The sequence below is a fragment of the Podarcis pityusensis genome (assembly GCF_964106645.2).
Source record: "Podarcis pityusensis genome assembly, chromosome: 6".
In the NCBI taxonomy this organism is placed as follows: Eukaryota; Metazoa; Chordata; class Lepidosauria; order Squamata; family Lacertidae; genus Podarcis; species Podarcis pityusensis.
Genome location: NC_138030.1, coordinates 86629307 through 86653028, shown reverse-complemented (window position 1 = coordinate 86653028; position 23722 = coordinate 86629307). Strand labels below are relative to the sequence as shown.

Here is a 23722-nt window from a genome sequence, read left to right as displayed (position 1 = left end):
CAGCTGGTGCCTGCACCTGAGGATCCAGCACAGGTGAGGACCCTTCAGGCTCAGGCCCCAGCCCCGGCTCAGCTGATTCTGGAGGCAGGGAATCCTGTGCAGGCTAGGATCCCTCAGGTTCAGCATCCAAGTCCGAATCCCAGGCCATCACAATGCCACTGCATCAAAAGCATTAGAACACAGAGGCATATTTTGCCTCCTGTACTGTTTGTGAAGCCATTCAATTCATAAAGCGAGGAAACTCTACTGATGGTTGAGGTTGGGATTTGATAGAATGAACATCATAACATGAAGTGTCCTAGGTAGTGCTTTTTTCTGGGGGGATGCAAAGGGACGCAAACCCCTAAATATTTTGTGAATCTTTGTACTTTTGTCCATTTACTGTGTTTATTTTTCCCAATTTGAACTATAAAATGGTGATTTTCTTGAGTCAAAATGAGAGTACCCGAAACATTTTTTTAGGAAAAAAGCACTGGCCCTAGGGTGGAACGTTCATGGTTGCAATCCCGGTTCTTGGGATGTTCCTATATCAAGGATTTTGTGGAACCTCGGTGTTCTTCTTAAAAATTAAACCCTGAAAATCTATATTGCTTTTTGTAGAAATGGAAAACTTCCACTGTAGTTGCAAAAACCAGTTTGTATTTTGAAAATGCCGAAGGGAAAGAAACAGGAAGTGAGGAACAGTACACAGAAATGCCTAGATCCGTTTGTCTTCTCAAAGGTAGTTAACAGAAAAGAATGATGCTGTAGTAGGCAGGTGATGGGTTTGTCGTGTTCATTAAAGTAGCATGCATATTAACTTTCATACAGCTGAAATGTACAATTCTGGTTTGTAGAAAGGACTGTCCCCTAGTCTATAGGTTGTGAGGCATTTCACTTGATTCTGTTGTCAGCGCCGTTCACCTTAAATAACAGGAAGTGAGATGGAATTTATTTCAGAGCTGCGTACCAGCCTGAACCCTGGACCACAGCTACAGCTTTCTCATTTTTGAAAAAGTTGAATATTATGTGGCTGGTACGAACGATTACAACAATTTTATTTCAGCTATGCAGTCGGAAGGACCAGTCGAACATGTTCCAGTCTATGGAAGCACAAGTGGATCTGTGCGCTCCACAAGCCCCAACGTCCAGACCTCTCTCTCCCAGCCCATCTTGACAGTTCAGCAGCAAACTCAAGCGACAGCTTTTGTTCAGCCCACTCAGCAGAGCCACCCTCAGATAGAACCAACCACTCAAGATCCACCCCCCACAATTTTGGAGGTGGTGCAAAGCTCACAGATAGAAAGACCATCTACTTCGACAGCTGTATTTGGCACAGGTTGGTTAAATTTCCTAGATTAGAAGCATTAAGGGCTTTACCTGGCCAGTTTTGCTTCTGAAGACTTGGGGAAAGCACTAAATAAACTTTGTTTTTTATTTAAATATATACCGTATTTTTTGCTCTATAAGACTCACTTTTTCCCTCCTAAAAAGTAAGGGGGAATGTGTGTGCGTCTTATGGAGCGAATGCAGGCTGCACGGCTATCACAGAAGCCAGAACAGCAAGAGGGATTGCTGCTTTCACTGTGCAGCGATCTCTCTTGCTGTTCTGGCTTCTGAGATTCAGAATATTTTTTTTCTTGTTTTCCTCCTCCAAAAACTAGGTGCGTCATGTGGTCTGGTGCGTCTTATAGAGCGAAAAATACGGTAATTTTGAATTAGAATTAAAAGAAGTAATCTTAAAGTGCCAGCATCAGTCGTTAAGATGCTCCTCAAAAAAGAAAGCCATAATTGTTTGTTTTTATTTGTGCTTTGGGCAAAGTGTGTTTTGAATTTAATGAAATTTTCTCCTTAAGTTTCAGCTACACCAAGTTCTTCTTTACCCAAACGCTCCCGCGAAGAAGAAGATGATAGCACAGTTGAAAACTCGGACCAAATTCCTGAGGAGATGGTTGATATGCCTCTTGCAAAGAAAATGAGAAGTGTTCAAAGAGTTGGGCCAGAGGTTTGTAAGAAGAACGGCACTAATTTAGTTGTTTCGTTATGGGTATCGCAACTGGGCTAGGAGAAGAGGGAAAATTGTCCCAGAAAGCTGGCTTTTAAAAGCTCTGAAGCTTTTGGAATGAGTGGTGACAAACGTGTCACATCACCCAGTGTCAAATACAATTGGCAGGTTCTGTTGGCTAGGGTGGGTTGTTCTGCTCGTATTTGACTGCAGGCTTCTCATTTTTAGTGTGCAAATTTCCATGATACCTGTATGGTGTGTGCGAACCTTCACTGGGTCAAACTAGAAGTGATGTGAATTGTGTGCACATTTTTTGTTACGTAAATATCAGGTGCTGAGGAAAGGCTGAGCAGCGTTGGGACTGGGGACGGGGAATTTCTCCCTTCCATTGCCTTGACAAAAAATTCCCTCTTCAAAGCTGCTACAGTATTTCCATTTCCAAGAGAAATTTTATTGCCACCAATGAAGGCTTCCTTAGAAATGGAGATAGCAGCTGTAGAGACATGATACTTGATCAGGAACGTGGTCACGAAAGAGCCCTGAGGCTGCTCAGTATTGCCCTGATCTTCTATGTACATGCCAAATAACATGCAATTTGAATTACATTCATGGAATTAACATCACATCTACTTGGGTCCAGGGATACCAAACATCGTACTTGGTGTCTTTTCAAATGCAATACTTTTCACTGAAATCATGACACACTTTCAGCTGCCAGACATCAAATGATGAGTAATCAAGTAGTTGCAGGTCAAACGATCTACATTCCTGTTTTGAGCAAGCCCTTAGTGTAAATAAGAAATAAATCACATTTGTGCAATAATTAACTACAGTGGTGCCCTGCAAGACGAATGCCTCGCAAGACGGAAAACCCGCTAGACGAAAGGGTTTTCCGTTTTTCAGTGCGCTTCGCAGGACGAATTTCCCTATGGGCTTGCTTCGCAAGACGAAAATGTCTTGCGAGTCTTGAGATTTTTTTTTCGCTCCCCCCCCCTTTTTCTAAGCCGCTAAGCTAATAGCCTTTTAGCAGCTAAGCCGCTAATAACGCTAATCCGCTAAGCCGCTAATAGGGTTGCTTCGCAAGACGAAAAAACCGCTAGACGAAGACACTCGCGGAACGGATTAATTTCGTCTTGCGAGGCACCACTGTATAGAAGATGTGAAATATCATCTTCTTGATCATTGGGGTTTTTTTTCTGTTCTGTTCATAACTACATAGATTGTAGAGCATTGACTTTAGAGTGAATTTTGAGTTGGTTCTCATAGATAGGTGGAATACAGTGGTACCTCCGGTTACATACGCTTCAGGTTACAGACGCTTCAGGTTACATACTCCGCTAACCCAGAAATAGTACCTCGGGTTAAGAACTTTGCTTCAGGATGAGAACAGAAATCACGCAGCGGCAGCAGGAGGCCCCATTAGCTAAAGTGGTGCTTCAGGTTAAGAATAGTTTCAGGTTAAGAACAGACTTCCAGAACAAATTAAGTACATAACCAGAGGTACTACTGTAGTTGCTTAAAGATTTGCTGCTATGTTTTTACCTTGTACAGTGAAGAAACCCAAGTAGAACATTATATGCATGGCATGTATTGCTGGTGATCTTGACATTTCCCCCATCATCTGTCACTTAAATTAGTGTTAACAAATTGACGTCATGTTTCAGGAGGAAGTGACTGCGGAAGAAAGCACAGATGGAGAAATAGAAGCTCAAGCCTACAATCAGGATTCTCATGATTCCATTGGAGAAGTAAGCAAGTCTTTCTCTAACCAGGGGAACATTTTGCATCTCATGCTTATGCCATGGCAGGATTCAGAAAAGTTTGTGTGCATGAGCTGGGCTGGGGTTCCCAAGATGGCACTGCTCCAGAGTCCTTTGACCTTTATTCATGTGATCTGCTGGCAAGAGGAATAGTAAAAAAGAGTGTGCTGGGCACATTTCTTCAGACCAGAGGCTAAGCGGAGGGGGGGGGTGTCGCCCCGGGTGTCATCCCTGAGGGGGTGCCTGAGGGATCCAGCCCATGCGTGGATCACGGCGGCACCCCCTTGGGCAAATTGCTGCAGCGCCCTGTGCACGGATCACAGCGGCACCCCCCTGGGTGGATTGCCCTGTCCCCGTGGCTGGATCACCCCGCCCCCGCTGTTCCGGGTGCCGGCTAGCAAGCTACGCCTCTGCTTCAGACCAATCCAGTTCCTTTATATTTAGCTATAAAGCTGATTTCTGACCAGTAGAGAGCACTGCAATGAAAGATGCACCCCACTGTAAAGGTAAAGGGACCCCTGACCGTTGGGTCCAGTTGCAGACAACTCTGGGGTTGCAGCGCTCATCTCGCCTTACTGGCCAAGGGGGCCGGCGTTTGTCCTCAGACAGCTTCCGGGTCATATGGCCAGCATGACTAAGCCGCTTCTGGCGAAACCAGAGCAGCAAACGGAAATGCTGTTTACCTTCCTCCCGGAGCGGTACCTATTTATCTACTTGCATTTTGACGTGCTTTCGAACTGCGAGGTTGGCAGGAGCAGGGACCAAGCAACAGGAGCTCATCCCGTCACGGGGATTCAAACCGCCAACCTTCTGATCGGCAAGTCCTAGGCTCTGTGGTTTTAGACCACAACACCACCCGCGTCCCACGGCCCCCTCACTGTAGTGATGATCAATAGGAAGGTTTCTGTAGAATTCAATGGTGATTATTATACTGGGGGAGGGAGGTTCTGATGGGAAGATTTAAAGGGCTACATTATCTTTTTACATTATTGGCTGACACACAGTTCCACTAGTACTATAAAAATACCCAGGCGACTCATAGTAAAATTCTACTTTGCCTTAAGAGGCATGTTGTCTGTCGGATGTTCCGAAAGATAACATCAGCTGTACGTCCGCTGCAATAGACACCCTTGAAGTGCTTCCCGTTCTGAACCATAAATGTTTGTGAAGTTTTTACGTGACAGCGTGTGCTGCTCAGTTTTAATTTAACTTAGTTACAAACACAACCTAGCTTTACTGATTGTCTGAAAGGGAGCGTGTTATGTTACTGTGAATTAGGTTATTCACAGATCTTCATCCAATAGTGCATGCTCTTGTTTTCAAATGCCTAAAAGAGAGGAAAACTTTAAGCTTGTTACTACATGCTATATTAGCAGGGTCTTCCTTACAGAGTTCAGGGGGAAAATATTTAAATAAGCATACTCTTGAGCGAGAAGCCTGAACAGTGCTTTTTTTCTGACCAAGGTTCTCCAGATATACAGTGTATGGCCTAAGATTAGTATTCTTGCTCCTTTTGCAAGAAACAGCACAAGAAAGAAAGAAAGCTTCCTGGCAAATAATAGTCCCAGCTAAAGTAAACTTTGATTACACTGACAATAGGATCCAGAGTATTGACACACTTCAAGTCTTTCTGGTTGGCAAACTAGAAATTTTGGCTCAAAATCAGATCACATAGACTTTTTATATAATATCAACATATGGCAAATGGCTTTAAATCCTGGAGGTACTCCTCCTGTTGGAATTACTTTGGGTTTTATTCGATTTGTCTTGACTTAGGGTGTAACACAAGGGGACTATACTCCCATGGAAGACAGTGAGGAGACTTCACAGTCCCCACCAATAGATCTTCAGTCAGATCAGCAGAACACAACATCGTCCCAGGATGGCCAGGGCAAGAGAGATGATGTCATTGTTATTGACAGTGACGATGAAGAGGATGAGGATGAAGAAAACGATGGCGAAGCAGAAGTATGTGTGTGTGTTTTGTAAAATAAAAATATTTCTACATAGCATAAGTTGCTACTCATTTGTTGCACATAAATTACAAGGGCTCTATAGTCCTTTTCAAGAGTGTTTGATATTGGTTGTGGATTGTTGTTGTTGTTTTGCATTCCCTGTAAAAGTATGTATTGCACATCTTAAAATGCCTTAGACTAGCAGAAGAGTACCGTATTTTTTGCTCTATAAGACTCACTTTTTCCCTCCTAAAAAGTAAGGGGAAATGTGTGTGCGTCTTATGGAGCGAATGCAGGCTGTGCAGGTATCCCAGAAGCCGGAACAGCAAGAGGGATTGCTGTCACTGCGCAGCGATCTCTCTTGCTGTTCTGGCTTCTGAGATTCAGAATATTTTTTTTCTTGTTTTCCTCCTCCAAAAACTAGGTGCGTCTTGTGGTCTGGTGCATCTTACAGAGCGAAAAATACGGTACTTTTCTAAGCCAGTAAGGCGGCTCACCTTAAACTATTATCTTCCTCAGTGCACACCAAGAAAAAGAAGGCTGTACATGTTTAAATGTTCACTGTTCCCCAAAGTGTTAAATATTTACTACCTGAATCGGATATAGTTTGCAGATAATTTAGAATGATATTTTGGTCGCCCCCCTTTTAAAAAAAAATACAGTTCTTAATTATTATCAGATACATAAGAGTCTGGAAGAGGGATTTAGAGTTGTGTAGGTTGAGTATGCCGTGGCTGCAGCCTAGCTGATGCCACCATTAAAATGTATGAATTTGACTCAGATGCAGAAGTCAGTGACACTTTTGTACTCCCTGCTCTAAGAGCTTTTCCCCCTTGCACACCGCAACCGAGGGCCAAAACTTCTAAATCCCTGCTAATAATCCGCAACTCCATGCAAGAGCCCAGTCCTGTTTCATTACTCGCACCGCGTCCCACTTTTCTTCATACAAGAAAGCAAATGATTCTGAACAAAATTTTAAAATGGGTCTGTTTAATTTCTCAAATGTTAATTGTTGCATTAGGAGTATGAAGACGAGGAAGAGGATGACGAGGATGATGAAGATGAAGACACAGGAATGGGAGATGAAGGTGATGATAGCAATGAAGGCACTGGGAGCGTCGATGGCAATGATGGATATGAAGCAGACGATGCAGAGGTAAAAACTGCAGGCAAAATTGTATGTTTGGCATTGAGCAGATAATTGTCATGTTATACTGACAGTGCGTCTAGTTTGATCCCGAGGAGAAAATGTTTCTCAAAGCGAATGGAAGACCAGTGGGAATAGCAACATAGGTTGTAGCTTGCTGGCTGGTTTAAAGCACAGCAGATAGTTTGTGAGGTTAAAAGGAGGGATTGTCAAATCTTAAAGAGAAAGTAATTTAATTTAAGAAGCTCTCAATACCTCGGATCTTTTGATGGTCTCTTTCAGGGGACTGATGGAATGGACCCCAGTACAGAAACGGAAGAGAGCATCGCCGGAGGGGAAAGCAGCCAGAGAGCAGCTGACTCTCAAAATTGTGGTATAGCTCATTTTCACTGAATTCTGTGTTTCTGGGGTTGCGGGGGCAGAGGAAGGAAAGGAAGCAACATGTCCTTTTGTAATTCCGCTTTGACCAAAAATCTGTCCTTTTCCATGCTTCCGCTTTGCTGATAATGAAATGAAACAAAGTTCATTGCAGCAAACAGGGGGTGGACTTTGGCCTTTCAGATTTCAGCGGCGCCCTGTGCCAGGCCAAAATCTGGCACCTTTCGTTCTGTTAAATTCACTATGTCATAATTGCGACACCCTGCCCTGCAGCCCACCCCCACCCCCCCCCGGCTCTGCGCCCTGTGCAGCGGAATCGGTCATTGTGCCCTATATCTTTTTTCTTCCTTGTTTAAAAGTTTGACTTCCTTCCCCCTCTTTTGGCAGTTCCTTAAATTTATTTTTCAATATCTTCTGCATATCCAAATTCATTTAATTTGCTCATTGGATTATCTACTTTAAATATATACTCCTGTGAAACTGCAGGTTATTACAATAATCCTGCCAATGTTTTTATCCGTTTGCAATTTATCTGTAAATATTCAAGAAACCATTTCCATTCGTTTATAAAAAGTTTGTTGTCTTGATTTCTTACCCTTCCAGTAAGTTTCACCATTTCTGCATATTCCATAAATTTTTGTTTCCCTTATTCCTTTGCTGGGACTTCTGCTTCTTTCCATTTTGGGGCAAGTAGAATTCTTGCTGCTGTAGTAGCATACATTCATAAATTTCTATACAATTTAGGTAGTTCTGTTCCTATAATTCCCAAAAGAAAAGCTTCTGGCTTTTTTTTACAAAGATTTATTTTGAACATCCTTTTCAATTCATTATACATCATTTCCCAGTAAGCTTTATCCTTACTACAAGACCACCACATTTGATAAAAAGAAGCTTCTTTCTCTTTAAATTTCTAGCACTTGTTTGATTTAGATTTACACATTTTTGCCAGTGTTAGATACCAACAATATATCATTTTCATATAATTTTCTCTTAAACCATAATACGCTGTAAATTTTATATGCATATTCCATGGTGCCTTATATCCACCTCTGCAGCAAATGGATGAGTGAAAGGGCTAGAAATGATTCGCTACAGAGTTTGGGGTTACGAATACCTTTTTCTAAACATATATTTCTTTATTACAAGGTGACGGTAGCGCAGGCGCAGCAGAGTCTACGTTTTCTCAGGAAAGCCCGAGGGAACAGCAACCAACATCTGCTTCGGAGAGACAGACACCACGGCCACCTCGACCTCATCCCTTGCCCCCGCGACTGACTATTCACGCTATTCCTGCTCCACCGCAGGAGCTGGGACCACCAGTACAGGTATGGAAACCACTTTGACGCTGAATTTTATTTTGTGCATTTAGCAAATTGTTCTTAGGTGGATCCTCTTCAGCTGAAATATGAGCATCTGTGGTGTTTATAAATTGCCATACCTGGATGTGTTTTATCTTGCCCTTAAATCTGGTAGTTGCTTTGTGCAGAAAGAGCAGTACAGTGGTACCTCGGGTTACATACGCTTCAGGTTACAGACGCTTCAGGTTACAGACTCCGCTAACCCAGAAATAGTACCTCGGGTTAAGAACTTTGCTTCAGGATGAGAACAGAAATTGTGCTCTGGCAGTGTGGCAGCAGCAGGAGGCCCTATTAGCTAAAGTAGTGTTTCAGGTTAAATACATTTTCAGGTTAAGAACGGACCTCTGGAACAAATTAAATTCTTAACCCGAGGTACCACTGTACAAGTGTTCAGGAATGCAGCAGCAACAACAACAACAACAAATAATAATAATAATAGTAATAATAATTTTTATTATTTATATCCCGCCCATATGGCTAGGTCTCCCCAGCCACTCTGGGCGGCTCCCAACAGAATATTAAAAACACGATAAAGCATCAAACATTAAAAACTTCCCCAAAGAGGGCTGCCTTCAGATGTCTTCTAAAAGTCAGATAGTTGTTTTATTTCCTTGACGTCTGATGGGACGGCGTTCCACAGGGTGGGTGCCACTGCCGAGAAGGCCCCCTGCCTAGTGGTGGGTGGGTGTTTTGAAATTGTAACCTGTTTAAGCTAAAAAAAACAAAAACAAAACCCAGCAAGAACAGCATCTAAGAAACCTCATAGCATTTTCTTCACAGTGGCAAGAGCAATGGTCTTTATTCTTTTCTTTAAAAAAAAAAATCAGTCCAAGACAATTGGTTATATAAGTGAACGGTAATAACTTTTAGGATTGTTGCTGTTTATAAAACAAGCTATCTTTTGTTTTAGAAGGGGGACAAGTATTGCAGTTACTTGCCCAGAGTCCTAGATTCTCTTTGCATATGCCTCTGTATCTCCTAAGAGGAAGGTGCCATTTGACTGCTGGGATGGCTCAGCCAGTAGAACATGAGACTCTTAATCTCAGGGTTGTGGGTTCGGGCAAAAGATTCCTGCATTACAGGGTTGTTGGACTAGGTGACTCTCATTCTCCCTTCCAACTCTACAATTCTACTCTATAAGAATGAAAGCAAACCAGGGCATGTTTGCCTGCCGTGTTTTTCCTTTTCATTTTTTTTTTAAATAATATTTATTAAGATTTTCAAAAATACAGAAAGTAAGAATTAAAATACATTCAGAACCTTATTTTCATACGTCCACTTTCTGGGACTCCCCCCTTCCCCCACCCCTACCATATTCCTCTTTCATATTGTTGGCTCCACAAGCTCTCAGTTCTAATTAAAAACTTAATTTGTTTAGACCATTATTCGAATTTAAAATTTATACACTCCTCATCAATACCCTTAATAAAAGACAAAAATTTCTCTCCCAGGGCCCACCCCATTTTCATTCCACAATTTCCCTTTTTTTTTTAATAATAAAGACACCCCACACAATAGAAATATCAGAAATAAGAAATAAAAAGTATAATAGATGAAAAAGAGCCAGTTCAAAAAAAAAGAAATTAACAAGCCTTTGGGTTTTAGTTCTCCCCCCCTGTCCCCGGTTTAATTTCCCCCTGACCACCAAACCATGTTATCCGCCTGGAATTCTTAAAGTCCATAAATCACCTATTTCCCCCAACTCCTTGCTGGCTTTTTTTTTTTTTTTTTCTTTTTATAATTATTTTTTAAAACACTTAACTTCAGATCTTTAATAAAGCTCCCCCCATTGTTCTTTCCAAATTGTAGTCCAGTTTCCTCTTGTTCCGCTGCTGAAACGTTCTAATTCAGAAGCTTAGTAAGTCTGCAGGGATTATTGTTATTCAGGAACAAAAACTTGCGTTCAGTCCCTTCCTTTCTTCAATAGAAAATTCTATTGTCTCCTTTAGCTGAACACCCTGTAGACAAAATATTATTTCCGTTTTGCAGCTTTCCCAGAAGATAACCAGTCCTGTAAAATTCCAATGGTATTTTTCCACTTACGACCATCTTTGTAATGTCCCGAAACTCCTCTAGGGGGATTGTTGTAACTTTGTTTTCTCTAGTCCAAAAGTCCGATTGTTATCCATGTTTTCGCCATTTTGTATCCAAGTTTTAACAAGTTGTAACAAATTGTAACAAATTTAGCCAGCAAAGTTCTCATAATAAAATCCTCTCTGCTTTCCGACTTTGACAGCTACTTTGACAGCTGTCAAAATCTCCGACTCTTTTCACCAGGCTCTCTCTTCAATCACCCCGGTTCCCAGGGGGGGGGGGTTACGTTTCTTCTCCCTCAATTCTTCCTCCAGCACAGTTCTTATAGTTCCCCATCGTGGAATTCTTAGTTTTTATCAGCAATACAAATCTTTTTGGACCTTGGTTTCCCCGTCCTTGTTTTGGAAGGTTTACAATAGGGGGGGGGACTGACTTCCTTTTTGGATCCCCCCCCGCTCGTGTCCAATTCGAAAAAAAAATTCTTTTTTTTTTTCTCCTTTTAAACCCAGTTTCCAAATTACTCACGGGTTGTTGTTAAGAAGTCCGAATTTTCAATGGAAGAAGTCAGCGCTCTCCGCCGAATGGCATGCGGCTGCGCTCGGCAGGGATAGCAGAGGACTCAAAGCACCACGCTTCTCCCCGGCACCCGATCCGTAGCCTTTAAAAAGGCTCCTTCACGAGTCGGGAGGGCGCTAACGGTGCCAGCCGAGTCTCCATGTCCACGGCCCTCGTGGCCGTGGTTTTTAAGGGTCCCCGCATCGCCGGTGCGGTAGGACCCAGCCCCTGCCGAGCAGGCTCCCTCCGGAGCTCGGAGGGAGTCCGCCATTCGGCGATGGCGCCAACCCGGAAGCCCCTGTGTTTTTCCTTTTCATGGTCTATGATGGTGAGCTGTTCTGCCACTCCTGATTGTTTTTATGTGGTGCCATCGGTATACTCTGGGACGTGGGTGGCGCTGTGGGTTAAACCACAGAGCCTAGGACTTGCCGATCAGAAGGTCGGCGGGTCGAATCCCCGCGATGGGGTGAGCTCCCGTTGCTTGGTCCCTGCTCCTGCCAACCTAGCAGTTCAAAAGCACGTCAAAGTGCAAGTAGATAAATAGGTACCGCTCCAGCGGGAAGGTAAACGGCGTTTCTGTGCGCTGCTCAGAGATGAGCGCCGCAACCCCAGAGTCGGTCACGACTGGACCTAATGGTCAGGGGTCCCTTTACCTTTACTATCAGTATACTCAGTTTAAGGGGGGTGGTCATCAAAGGGGAATTTCAAGGAGCCAGCTATTAAGAGCTTGGGGTGTATTTGGCCAGTGGCCCTGCGGGTTCCCCACCTAAATGTGTACTAAAGCATTTGACATTTTCTTGGACATACAGAGAATCCCAATGCCGCGGAGGCAGTCTGTAGGACGTGGACTTCAGCTAACCCCTGGCATAGGTGGCATGGTAAGTAGTAGAGTTTCTAAACATTTTCTGCTGTGGGTACAATTGAAATGTCAGTTAATCAAGATTGTGTGGTGGACTGTTTCTATTATATGCAGGGAGCATTTTATAGAGAACTGAGTAGCCACATGGTAGCCTCCTGCCCTCAACAGAGCATGTTATTCAAATTAATAATCCAATTATTATTGATCCAGCTAAAAAAGCAGAATGTTTCTACAATAATGTGTTTGCCTCTTCAGCACAAAGTCTTGCACCTTTTCTTTGGAATACTGTCCTTGAAAGTACTTGTCAGCTGAATTTCCACGTTTCGGTTATTCTTCAGAATATGGATTGGGCATATATACAGAAATTGGACGTCATTTTATTACACCAAGCGAGATACTAAGAGGGAATGGCTGTTTAAAAATGTGTAGCAATAGGAATACAGTCATACCTTGGATCCCAAACACCTTGGTACTCGGACGTTTCGGCTCCCGAACGCCGCAATCCCGGAAGTGAGTGTTCCGGTTTGCGAACGTTCTTTGGAACCCAAACGTTCCGACGGGGCTTCCGATTGGCTGCAGGAGCCTCCTACAGCCAATCAGAAGCCGCGCTTTGGTTTCCAAACGTTTTGGAAGTCGAAGGGACTTCTGGAACGGATTCCATTCGACTTCCAAGGTACTACTGTGGTTGTTGAGTTCGCTTGTCATTTTAATGTCTTCTTCTTCAGCAGCAACACTTTTTTGATGATGAGGACAGGACCGTTCCAAGCACCCCAACGTTGGTGGTACCTCATCGTACAGATGGATTTGCAGAAGCGATTCAGTAAGTGGCACCTTCAGTTACATAGTAATGATGAGCTATGTAAGTCAAAATACCAAAAGAATTCCTGCCAGGGGCCTGGCCAGCAATTTTCTCTAACCATTCTTGGGCAGCTATACTCTGTTTCCACAGCACAATTCTTAATTTCACTTAATTTTGACATTTTAGTGTATTTTTGGTCTCTGTGGAAGCCGCCCAGAGTGGCTAGGGAAACCCAGCCAGATGGGTGGGGTACAAATAATAAATTATTATTATTATTATTATTATTATTATTATTATTATTAAGTTTTGAAATAAACGCTGCATGACCTCCTGTCATTGAATAATAGTATTCTTCAAGTGTTTAGAAATTCTTGGCACCCCTCCTCTTTTGAAGGATATGCATAAATTGTTTACTCAGTCAGCAAATGTTGGCCCTTACCTGTAGGAAGACTCATATGGAAACACATCGCAGAAGTGGGTTTTCTGCTCCAGCAAACCACTTCTGTGCGGTTCCTTTGTTTGTTCCTTTTCTTCTTCCCCATTTATCCCACTAAGGGGCAGCAAACATATGATTGATAAACTGACTGTAACTTTTATTCTAGCTCCCCTCAGGTGGCTGGAGTTCCTAGATTCAGGTTTGGACCTATTGAAGATATGCCACAAACCTCCGGCCAGTCAGATCTCGGTCAGCTTGCATCGCAAGGAGGTACAGCTATTCAGTCCTGTCTTTCTGTTTTATATTCAGTGGAGTTCTGGTTTGGTTCTTTGGTCCTTTTTTGTCTTTAAATTCCATTTTACAAGCAGAAAGTGAGTGCAAATTGTCTCTGCTTCTTGCTTTTTTTGTATGAAAGGGACACTATACACTTTGAATCTCAATCATACAACTTGGGTTTGCTGTGCCTGCATGTGAGGGAGGAAAATCACCTTAAAACTCTACTAGCTGGGAGATTCTTTAGTACCTGGCCAGTACCATATAAAAAACAAACTGGTTCAGGTGATTCATTACTTTAGAGGCTAGATATTATTCTGTTGAAGCTCCCTCAGTTTGTTGTTGTTTAGTTGTTTAGTCGTGTCCGACTCTTCGTGACCCCATGGACCAGAGCACGCCAGGCACTCCTGTCTTCCACTGCCTCCTGCAGTTTGGTCAAACTCACGTTTGTCGCTTCGAGAAGACTGTCCAACCATCTCGTCCTCTGTCGTCCCCTTCTCCTTGTGCCCTCCATCTTTCCCAACATCAGGGTCTTTTCCAGGGAGTCTTCTCCTCTCATGAGGTGGCCAAAGTATTGGAGTCTCAGCTTCAGGATCTGTCCTTCCAGTGAACACTCAGGGCTGATTTCCTTCAGAATGGATAGGTTTGGTCTTCTTGCAGTCCATGGGACTCTCAAGAGTCTCCTCCAGCACCGCAATTCAAAAGCATCAATTCTTCGGCGATCAGCCTTCTTTGTGGTCCAGCTCTCACTTCCGTACATCACTACTGGGAAGCTCAATTTAACTTCTCTCAAATTGCTTGCAGGTTTAGGAATGTATGAAACACCACTCTTCCTTGCCCACGAAGAAGAATCAGGAGGTCGCAGTGTCCCAACAACTCCACTTCAGGTTGCGGCACCTGGTGAGTTTGGGGGGTTTCCATCATATCTTGATTCTACAGTTTTGAGCATATAATGGTTGATAACATGGGTACTCTCTTGTTCCGATGGTCTTCCTGAAAATGCAGCTCTGTTGGGAACTGATCAGGTTGGTTGGTTGGTTGGTTGGTTGGTTTTACTGTACAACTGCTTATTTAAGAAATGCATATACAATGGTACCTCAGGTTACAGATGCTTCAGGTTACATACGCTTCAGGTTACAGACTCCGCTAACCCAGAAATAGTACCTCAGGTTAAGAACTTTGCTTCAGGATGAGAACAGAAATCGCACGGCGGCAGCAGGCAGCCCCATTAGCTAACGTGGTGCTTCAGGTTAAGAACAATTTCAGGTTAAGAATGGACCTCTGGAACTAATTAAGTATGTAACTAGAGGTAGTTAACTCTATTAACTTCCTCCTCAAAATGCCTTTTGTGTGGTTCCCAGGTAAGAGTTCAGGGCTAGCCCTCTTGCAAGAAATTGGTTGTAGGCAGGGAGGCAAGAATTCATAATGCAACACTCACAATATAAAGCAGAGTTAGCCAACACCGCACTCTTCAGATGCTGGATTCCAGCTTTTAATGCTAGCCCCAGCTAGCACAGCCCAATGATCAGGGGTGATGGGAGTTGTACATATGGAGGGTGTCATGTTAGCTATGCCCGATGTTAAATGCAGGCAACTCCCAGTTTATGTGTGAGTTACTTTCCGAGGCACCGCACAGTTATGTGAAATTGTGCATTTTTGAAACAGCATTGGGGAAGCCTGCAAATACCCTCTAAACCTCTGGAAACCCTTTAAAAACCAGCAGCACTTAACCAGATGTCCCTCTCTACCACAATTGCTCTTTCTCTCAACCTCCTTTTTCAGAACTCCCAACTCTCCGCAGGCCTCAACGGTCGATACAAGGGCTCCTGGGATTGCACTTGCAAAGGCTCATGGGATTGCTAGGCGCTTTTTTTTTGCCCCTTCTGGGCTCTTTTAGGACTGTTTTTGCCATGTTTAAAGTCACTTCCCGGTTTGGCACATGCTGTCTCACGCCAATTGGACACACACAGATTGGTTGTTGCCTCTCTGTCAAATGGTCTGGAAGTGGGGGGGGGGGACCCTGGGGAGGCTGAGTAGCATAAACAAAGGCCCACTTGCCCCTCTGGTCTCATCAGAGCTTCCTCTGTCCTTGTTGATGTCCCCTTCGAGCTCCGGGGAGGGCGTGCTTGTGAGCCACGAGGACTCTCCAGCGCTCTCCTGCCATTTCCAGGGTTGAATTAAATTACGAAAAAAATTCCCGGCGCTACGCCTAAGTGGGGGGGACACCTGTATAACAATCTTGTCTACAAAGTGTGATACCGTAGTAATAATAATAATACAGTGGTACCTCGGGTTAAGTACTTAATTCATTCTGGAGGTCCGTTCTTAACCTGAAACTGTTCTTAACCTGAAGCACCACTTTAGCTAATGGAGCCTCCTGCTGCCACTGAGCCGCTGGCGCGCAATTTCTGTTCTCATCCTGAGGTCAAGTTCTTAACCCGAGATACTATTTCTGGGTTAGCAGAGTCTGTAACCTGAAGTGTCTGTAACCTGAAGCATATGAAACCCGAGGTACCACTGTATATGTAAAAACTGCCTTGAACAAAAAAAAATCCACACCCTCACCACCAGGGTAGTATTTTTAAAAAAAACAAGAAGAAGAAAAATCCAAATGTGTGGTCACAGAACAATCTCAGAATGTGCTTGGAGCTTATGGCCACATGCTTAGATGCAAGGAAAGCATGAGGTGTTTCTAGGGATCAAAGACTCCAGTCTTCTCTGGGACTTTGGTTTCTCCCCACTTCCCAATATATTTCTCTCAAATCATGTTTCTATACATTATTCCACAATCCAAAACTGCCTCCCCCCACCTGCCACACACACATAAAGTTCTACAAAGCCATACCTGCATGGAGCGTGAGATTCCCAAACCCAAACACCGCCCACCAGCCCTATAATACTGTGACCTAACGGATCAGGCTATGGCAGGCTTTACAGCCAGGCCTGTACTAACGTGAAGTGTGCTAGTTGTGAAATACAACGTGTAATTTTAAAAAATGACGAAGATAAGTGTATCCCACTTAAGGTTTGATTCATTCCAAAGCAAATGTGCTATTTCCTGTGTTCAGAATTTTGGGGGGGTGGGCGACATATCATCCAAGTGTTAGATGGTTCTAGTTTATTCTCTAATCTTTGTTTCAAGTGTCTGTGTTTACTGAAAGCTCCGCTGCTGATGCTTCTGAACATGCTTCCCAGTCTGTCCCCATGGTTACAACATCCACTGGTAACTTATCGACCACTTCAGAATCTGGTACAGGTGATGATGGCGATGAAGTTTTTGTAGAGGCCGAGTCAGAAGGGTAAGCTCAACCATTCAGTTAAGACGATTCTGCACGTTGTCTGGCTTGAATGTACAGTGGTACCTCGCAAGACGAATGCCTCTCAAGACGAAAAACGCGCAAGACGAAAGAGTTTTTCGTTTTTTGAGTTGCTTCGCAAGACGAATTGCCCTATGGGCTTGCTTCGCAAGACGAAAAACGAAAAAAACAAAAACGTCTTGCAAGTTTGTTTCCTTTTTCTTAAAACCGTTAATACCCAGGGTGACTTCGAGGAGCAACTCATAACACGTGGTGTGGTAGCCTTTTTTGAGGTTTTTGAAGACTTTGGTGATTTTGAAGACTTTGGGAAACCGTGCTTCGCAAGGTGAAAAAACTCGCAAGACGAAAAAACTCGCAGAACGAATTAATTTCGTCTTGCAAGGCACCACTGTAACCTTATTGAAATGCCTTTCTCCGCATCAATATGTTATCTTTTTTAAAAAAATGCATTCAATATTTTTTGTCCTAAATGAAAGCCTCTAAATTAAGTCAAACTACGACCTAGGAGACTAGCTTTAAATCCTCACTGGTTGTTGTAAGGGTAATGGAAATCATGTATGTAAAGCTTTTTGAACTACAGTGGAACCTTGGTTGTCGAATCCATTCTGGAAGTCCATTTGACTTCTAAAACGTTCGAAAACCAAGGCGCAGCTTTCGATTGGTGCAGGCGCCCCAGAAACAATAGCTGACAACTGCATCAGACATTTGGCTGTCAAAAAAGTTGGAAAACTGGAACACTTACTTTCGGGTTTTCAGCATTCAGGAGCTGAAATGTTACAGTACTAAGGCATTCAAGAACCAAGGTTCCACTGTACTATATAAATGTTGTGACTTTGTATGATGAACTGGTATTTCTGTTCCCTCATTTGCAAGGGGAGGTTTTAACTTCACATGTGAACTGCTTTCAGGCTGCAGTTCTTAAATGGAGTTGCCAGGGCAAGAGAGATCATTGCTTTCATCTGTATTACATTACCTCATGGCGTGATTCTCAAAAATGCAGTCAAAAACGGCAGTCAAACTGGTCTTGTTTGATTTGGGTATCGTTTGGCATTAAAGATGTTAAAATGTATAGGCGGCTCAAATTGAGAAGCGTAAGAAACTATTTGGCAGCAATAGTAAGCAGTCAGAAACTTTTTTAGAAAAACACACACACCAGATATCATGTTTCTTTGGGTATTGCTAATACTTGGCAGCCATGCACTGCTTTTTTTCATCAATAATGTGTGGTCTTCAGTGCTGTTGTTGATAGATGAGCTCAATAATTTCCCTGCCAAGCTTTCAGGCACAGATGCATTCGATAGAGCTTTTCTTTGGGAGCAGCAGCTCTTGCTAACATACCGTAAATATTTTTTGGGAGTGACACCGTGCTAGATTTTTATTGGGTGCAATTAATCTTGAACACCTTCGATATCATGAACACCAGCAAAATAGTTGGGGGAACAAATGTAACTGCAGAAAACCAGTAACAGATTATACCCAAGAGCAGACCTTTGAACGTTGCTGTGATTCCAACCTCACACACTGAAACCTTCATTCACCCCACTGAAAAAGCTGGAATGCCACACATTTTGTAAGACTCTAGTGTAAACAAGACACAGAACTCGGCATTTGGCTATGAAAATGAAAAGCTAAGGTTACACAGGTAGCAGGAGGCTCAGTGGTTAATGCCAGGATCCTTATCAGTGAATCGCTCGTGGTGAACCTCTGTTCAAATGGTGTCCCACAAATTCTCCCTTCACATATACACCCCTGATATTTCCTAGTACATAGATACTGAATTTCTAGAGATTTCATCACTGAATCTTTCGTCACCTTGTACCATTGCTAGTTAGTGAGCACGAGGATTTAAGCATGATGTGCTTTCAGATTAAATAAAAGAGCTAGAAAGGGAGTTCACTTCTGTTCTTGGTCATGTCGAAACCCTTAACTGTGGAAAAAAGTTTGGAGATGGGGAACCCTGCTACACAATTTCCTGTGCCATCTTGAGGTTTTGACTAGCAAATTCATTGTGTGTCTCCCATTTTCCTTTAGAATTACTTCAGAGGTTGGTCTAGAAATAGACAGTCAGCAGGAAGAAGAATCATCTCAAGCTCCTGATGAGTCAGATCTCCCATCCACAAGTCAAGATCCTCCTTCTAGTTCATCTGCAGGTAGGGTTCGGTTCCATCAAATCTCAGTGGATCAGGGTTTCTCAAAAACTTGGGTCTCCAGCTGTTTTGGGACTACAGCTCCCATCATCCCTAGCTAGCAGGGTCAGTGGTCAGAGATAATGGAAATAGTAGTCCGAAAACAGGTGGAGACACAAGTTTGGGAAACCCTAGTCTGGATAAAGTACTGTTGACCTTTCACTGATGGAGGGCTGCGAGATTAGGATAGTTAAACCCCACAAGTTTGGTTCTTTTCTGTTTGATTTTCATATTTTCCTTGTCACTATTTTGTCTGCATCCATGGAGGAGAAATCATGGTCTGTTCAGTATGTGGAAGGAGGACATTCATCTGATCTTTCTAAGTGATGGAAAGGAGATCCAGATAAATATTGTCTTCTCTGGTCTAAATATTAGTGTAGAACAGCCTAGGTCCTCAAACCTTTGACCAGTAATTCTCCATCCTTCTGACCAAGCAATGTGCTTATAATTTTAAGCAACACCAGGAGTCTTTTGCTTTCTATTTCTTTCAGTAAAAATCCTCAACACAGGCACCTGTGTGTGTTGTTGATTAATATGGAGTACAGCCAAACCCCGTTTGCACCCCCACCCTAGTTACACCCCATTTTGGGGCCACTTCCAGGTCCGCAGTGATGAGCATGTGGACGTCAATTGGATGCACATAAAACGGTCGCTGCTAGCCATTAGCTAGCTAGCAGCATGTAGAAGGTTGAGAGCCAATTTTTTTCTTTTTCCAGTTAGATATTTTATTTGCCCTCACAGATTTGAAGTATAAAACTGAAGTTAACAGATTGCATATTGAAAATCAGCCATGATTACACTTAACTTGCATGACAAAGTCAAATTACAGCCATGGCATTTTGTCCCATACGGTTTCCTTTTCAGACACAAGCAGTAATCATCCGAAGCCTTTCCGGCGAGTTAGACTTCAGCCAACAACATTAAGAACTGGCCGTCAGTTTAACAGACAGAGGGGTAGGTTTCCTTCATTTCTTGCACAGATGTGTTAAACTCTATAGGATTGCAAATAAGTGTATGTATTGCATAGTATTGCAGCCACCAAAACATGCAAGGGGGCTTATAGAAGTTGAATAATGAGGATTATTCACCCCAGAGACTTTACAATATATATATCAGCTAAGGTACTTGATTGACTTAAAAGGAAAATAGCATAATTTAAAGTTGATCTGGTGCAATGTGGCGTTCTTATAAAGCAGTGGTTCTCAAAGGGTCTGGCGATGGCAACTTTGGCAGGAAGATTCAAGGACAATCAAAGAAACATTTAAACTTTTCAGTGTAGTGTTGTATCAAAAGCATTATTATTATTTATTTGCATAATCTGGATCTTTTCAAAATGAGAGCAAGAGCATCAAGTGATACTGAGGACGATCCTAGTTGTGTTTTCCAATGTACTGCTTATCAATTAAAAATTGGGTGTGGCAAGAGCAAATTTTTATTCTGACAGTGTGGCCCAGAGATTCAAGTTTGAGAACCGCCGTTATAAAGGGATGCGAGTGGCAGTAGCTAGCAACAAATAAATATAAGAAACTCCTCAGCTGAACTTAGATCTCAAAAAGAAATGAGAATCTGAAAGCTCATACTAAAGAAAAGAATTAAAGATCTTGTCAGAGGCAGTGTATTAATTCCAAGTAATTAATTGTTAGTATCAATCTGCCAGTCAGTACAGAGTGAACTGTTTCCATAGCCGTTAGGCAGGAGTAAATCTAGTTGTCATAACGATTTCAAGGAACTAGAAAGTATTTCCGGCACAGCCTTCTGTTTCTGAATTGGTTAAAATAGGTGTAAATACTAGATTATGTATGGAGTGCTTATTCCTTCTGGCTACAGCGATGCCATTCTGTACCCCCACATTACTCTCCCAAAAGACTTGTGGCGGGCAGGCTTCGAAAGAATCCTTTAAAACTGATATTAACGTAGTTAATAGCTAATAGCAGTTAATTGAAACAAAAGTGTATATTAATACTCTTCCTTTCCCTTTGCAGGTGTAACTCCAGGTGGCAGAGGAGGCTTGAACAGAGGCAATATTAATTAAAGCTCAGTAGAAATTAAAACAGTGTATACTGTCTGTCTAGTCTTGCTCTTACTTGCATTTGTGTAATGGCTGGCAAGCTTGAAGCAGGTTTTTTGTTTGTTTTCAATTTGGATCGATGTATGGATATTTCATTATGTCTTTTATTAATAAAAACTAGAGGAAATTGTCAAACGCAATGGTGTCTCTGTTTCAACTCTTGGAGGTTCCAAATCACTCTAAAGGACACTTGTACCAGGCTCCGGACACAGTTTGCCCAGTCTGTAGTGTGACTGGTCTTGCTATTCTGCTGCCCACGTCCACACTGTAGTATTGATCTGTAAGGAGGGGAAATAAAGATAAAAGTCTCATTCAAGTCCCACAAGCAGGAAATCTTGACTTAAATGTGAATCCCTACTATCCACTGTGACGTGGGTGGCGCTGTGGGTTAAACCACAGAGCCTAGGACTTGCTGATTAGAAGGTCGGCGGTTCAAATCCCCACGACGGGGTGAGCTCCCGTTGCTCGGTCCCTGCTCCTGCCAACCTAGCAGTTCGAAAGCACATCAAAGTGCAAGTAGATAAATAGGTACCGCTCCGGCGGGAAGGTAAACGGCGTTTCCGTGCGCTGCTCTGGTTCGCCAAAAGCGGCTTAGTCATGCTGGCCACATGACCCGGAAGCTGAACGCCGGCTCCCTCGGCCAATAAAGCGAGATGAGCACCGCAACCCCAGAGTCGGTCACGACTGGACCTAATAGTCAGGGGTCCCTTTACCTTTACTATCCACTGTCCTACAGCGGAGGATAGATTCTATTGCAAATGCACATTTCCTTAGACCTGTTGGTTAGTACTGTAGCCTTAAATCAAGTGCCACCAAACCTTTTGAGTCTGTGGGCACATTTGGAATTTTGACTGTACATCGTGGGCATCACCTCTGCACCCCTGAGAAAAAATGTGCACTCAGCCACAAATGCCCTTCATTTTTCCAAGAGGTCAGTGTAAAACTCAGATCCAAGTCCTCTTGAGTTTTCATGATTTTACACCAAATTACCAAAAGGACACAACGTGAACTTTACGGTAACAGACAGCACAGTAAAAAATAACAGATGCAGCAATTGCTAGCACCCTTAGAAACATTGGTCCAAGATGCACAAATCCTGGATCTTTATGATTTTTACAGAGGATAACCAAACCACAGAACACAGAGATGACCTGTGTTTTGAGGGGATCCCTTGTAAAAATTAAGAGGGGAAAAGACAAGTAGTATATGTCCGTTTCGTTATTGAACTGAACTGGAGTACAAAATTAATTTTTAAAAACTAGCCATAGATATTTTCCCGTCTTGGCGGCAGCAGTGGTGATGTTTTAGCTTCAACATACCTTTAGAAAAAGCATAGTAATCATAACCATCTGGCTTCTGATCATTTGGAACCGATATAACAGAATTCACTTCTTTTGGGAATCCTCTCCAATATGAGGCAACTTTGACCTCTGGCTGCAAGACTCCTGCAAAAGCAAAAGGAAAAATTAGGAAAGAGGGGCTATCAAATCACTGAAGTGTTATAACCATTGGGCCTGTGACACATGAAACAAAGGCATAGGTTGCTTTTATATATATAAATATTCCAAAAAATAGCGTAGGTGGGGGAAATCCATCCTATATAGCAGGGATGTCCAACCGGTTGATCTCTAGCTGATTTCCATCCTTGCACCCTCGCCATTTCCTTCAGTCGCACAGGATCGCTAAACCGGAAGACGGAGTTAGCGCTGACCAGCTTTTGTTTTGGTGAGCTCCACAACTCTTGACAACTCTGAACTCCCCCTCCCCCCCAAAAAATGGGTAGATCACTGCCATATTTTTTTCCTGGGAGCATCTTGCAGTCTCTTGGGAGTTGGACGTCCCTGCTATATAGCAGGCATAGGCAAACTCAGCCCTCCAGATGTTTTGGGACTACAGTTCCCATCATTCCTGACCACTGGTCCTGTTAACTAGGGATCATGGGAGTTGTAGGCCAAAAACATCTGGAGGGCCGAGGTTGAGGAAGCCTGCTATATAGTGTTTGAAACAGCTATACTGCAGTCATGCACACAGACCGCTTCATTTTTAATTCCACATGATTTAAACATCCTCACCGCTTGATTGTAGACTATTAACAGTACAAGACGGTGAACATACCCGTTGGCTGGTGCCTGAACTGAACAACTGGGCGATGCTGGACTCTGACGGTCCGGAGAATTTGAGCCGGTCTTACTGAACGTTCAAAGCGCCTCCGCCTTTTCCTAATCACAGCTTTTGGTTTGTAAGCCGGATAGTTCACAGTCACCACTTTCTTTTTGCTGCATTTCTTCGTTCCTCCTTGTTTGTAGGTATATTGCTGGAGGTTGCCACCTAGATCAGATATGATTGTATCGGTGAAGGTATTTGAAGGCACAAGGCAAGAAACGATATCCCACCGCACTGTTACAGGTTCAGATCCCCTGCTAGGAAGGCCTGGCCCTGGAACCCACAAAACTACAATTCCCAGCACCCTGGAACAAGCTGGTGGTAAAATCTTTTCCCCAGTGGGAAAGACTCCCTCAAGGAGGCAGATTCTCCTTTATTGGAGGTTTCTAAGCAGAGGTCAAGGGTGGCGCTGTGGGTTAAACCACAGAGCCTAGGACTTGCCGATCAGAA

The 23722-nt window shown here is 43.1% G+C and overlaps 2 protein-coding genes across 6 annotated transcripts in view; one reads left to right on the top strand and one right to left on the bottom strand.

The window, feature by feature from the left end:
• Positions 1-21244, top strand: part of TPR (translocated promoter region, nuclear basket protein) — a 66558-nt gene extending 45314 nt beyond the window's left edge. Inside the window, exons 36-50 of one of the 2 annotated variants that reach the window (XM_081012008.1) lie at positions 1046-1318; positions 1836-1984; positions 3649-3732; positions 5521-5712; positions 6721-6855; positions 7129-7219; positions 8371-8549; positions 11981-12049; positions 12759-12850; positions 13432-13535; positions 14343-14438; positions 16681-16837; positions 18887-19005; positions 19906-19995; positions 21024-21244. In XM_081012008.1, coding sequence (XP_080868134.1) covers positions 1046-1318; positions 1836-1984; positions 3649-3732; positions 5521-5712; positions 6721-6855; positions 7129-7219; positions 8371-8549; positions 11981-12049; positions 12759-12850; positions 13432-13535; positions 14343-14438; positions 16681-16837; positions 18887-19005; positions 19906-19995; positions 21024-21073 — 1880 coding nt within the window. In that variant the 3' untranslated portion in view covers positions 21074-21244. Of the gene's footprint in view, positions 1-1045; positions 1319-1835; positions 1985-3648; positions 3733-5520; positions 5713-6720; positions 6856-7128; positions 7220-8370; positions 8550-11980; positions 12050-12755; positions 12851-13431; positions 13536-14342; positions 14439-16680; positions 16838-18886; positions 19006-19905; positions 19996-21023 lie in introns of both variants that reach the window. The other variant, XM_081012007.1, reaches the window with a different exon arrangement.
• Positions 21245-21253: 9 nt separating this feature from the next.
• PRG4 (proteoglycan 4) overlaps positions 21254-23722 on the bottom strand; it is a 40758-nt gene continuing 38289 nt past the window's right edge. For all 4 annotated transcript variants that reach the window (XM_081012020.1, XM_081012019.1, XM_081012017.1 and 1 more), the window contains 3 exons: positions 23225-23437; positions 22429-22554; positions 21254-21387 (listed from right to left, as the gene is read on the bottom strand). In XM_081012020.1, the coding sequence (XP_080868146.1) occupies positions 21284-21387; positions 22429-22554; positions 23225-23437 (443 nt within the window). In that variant the 3' untranslated portion in view covers positions 21254-21283. The remainder of the gene's footprint in view (positions 21388-22428; positions 22555-23224; positions 23438-23722) is intronic.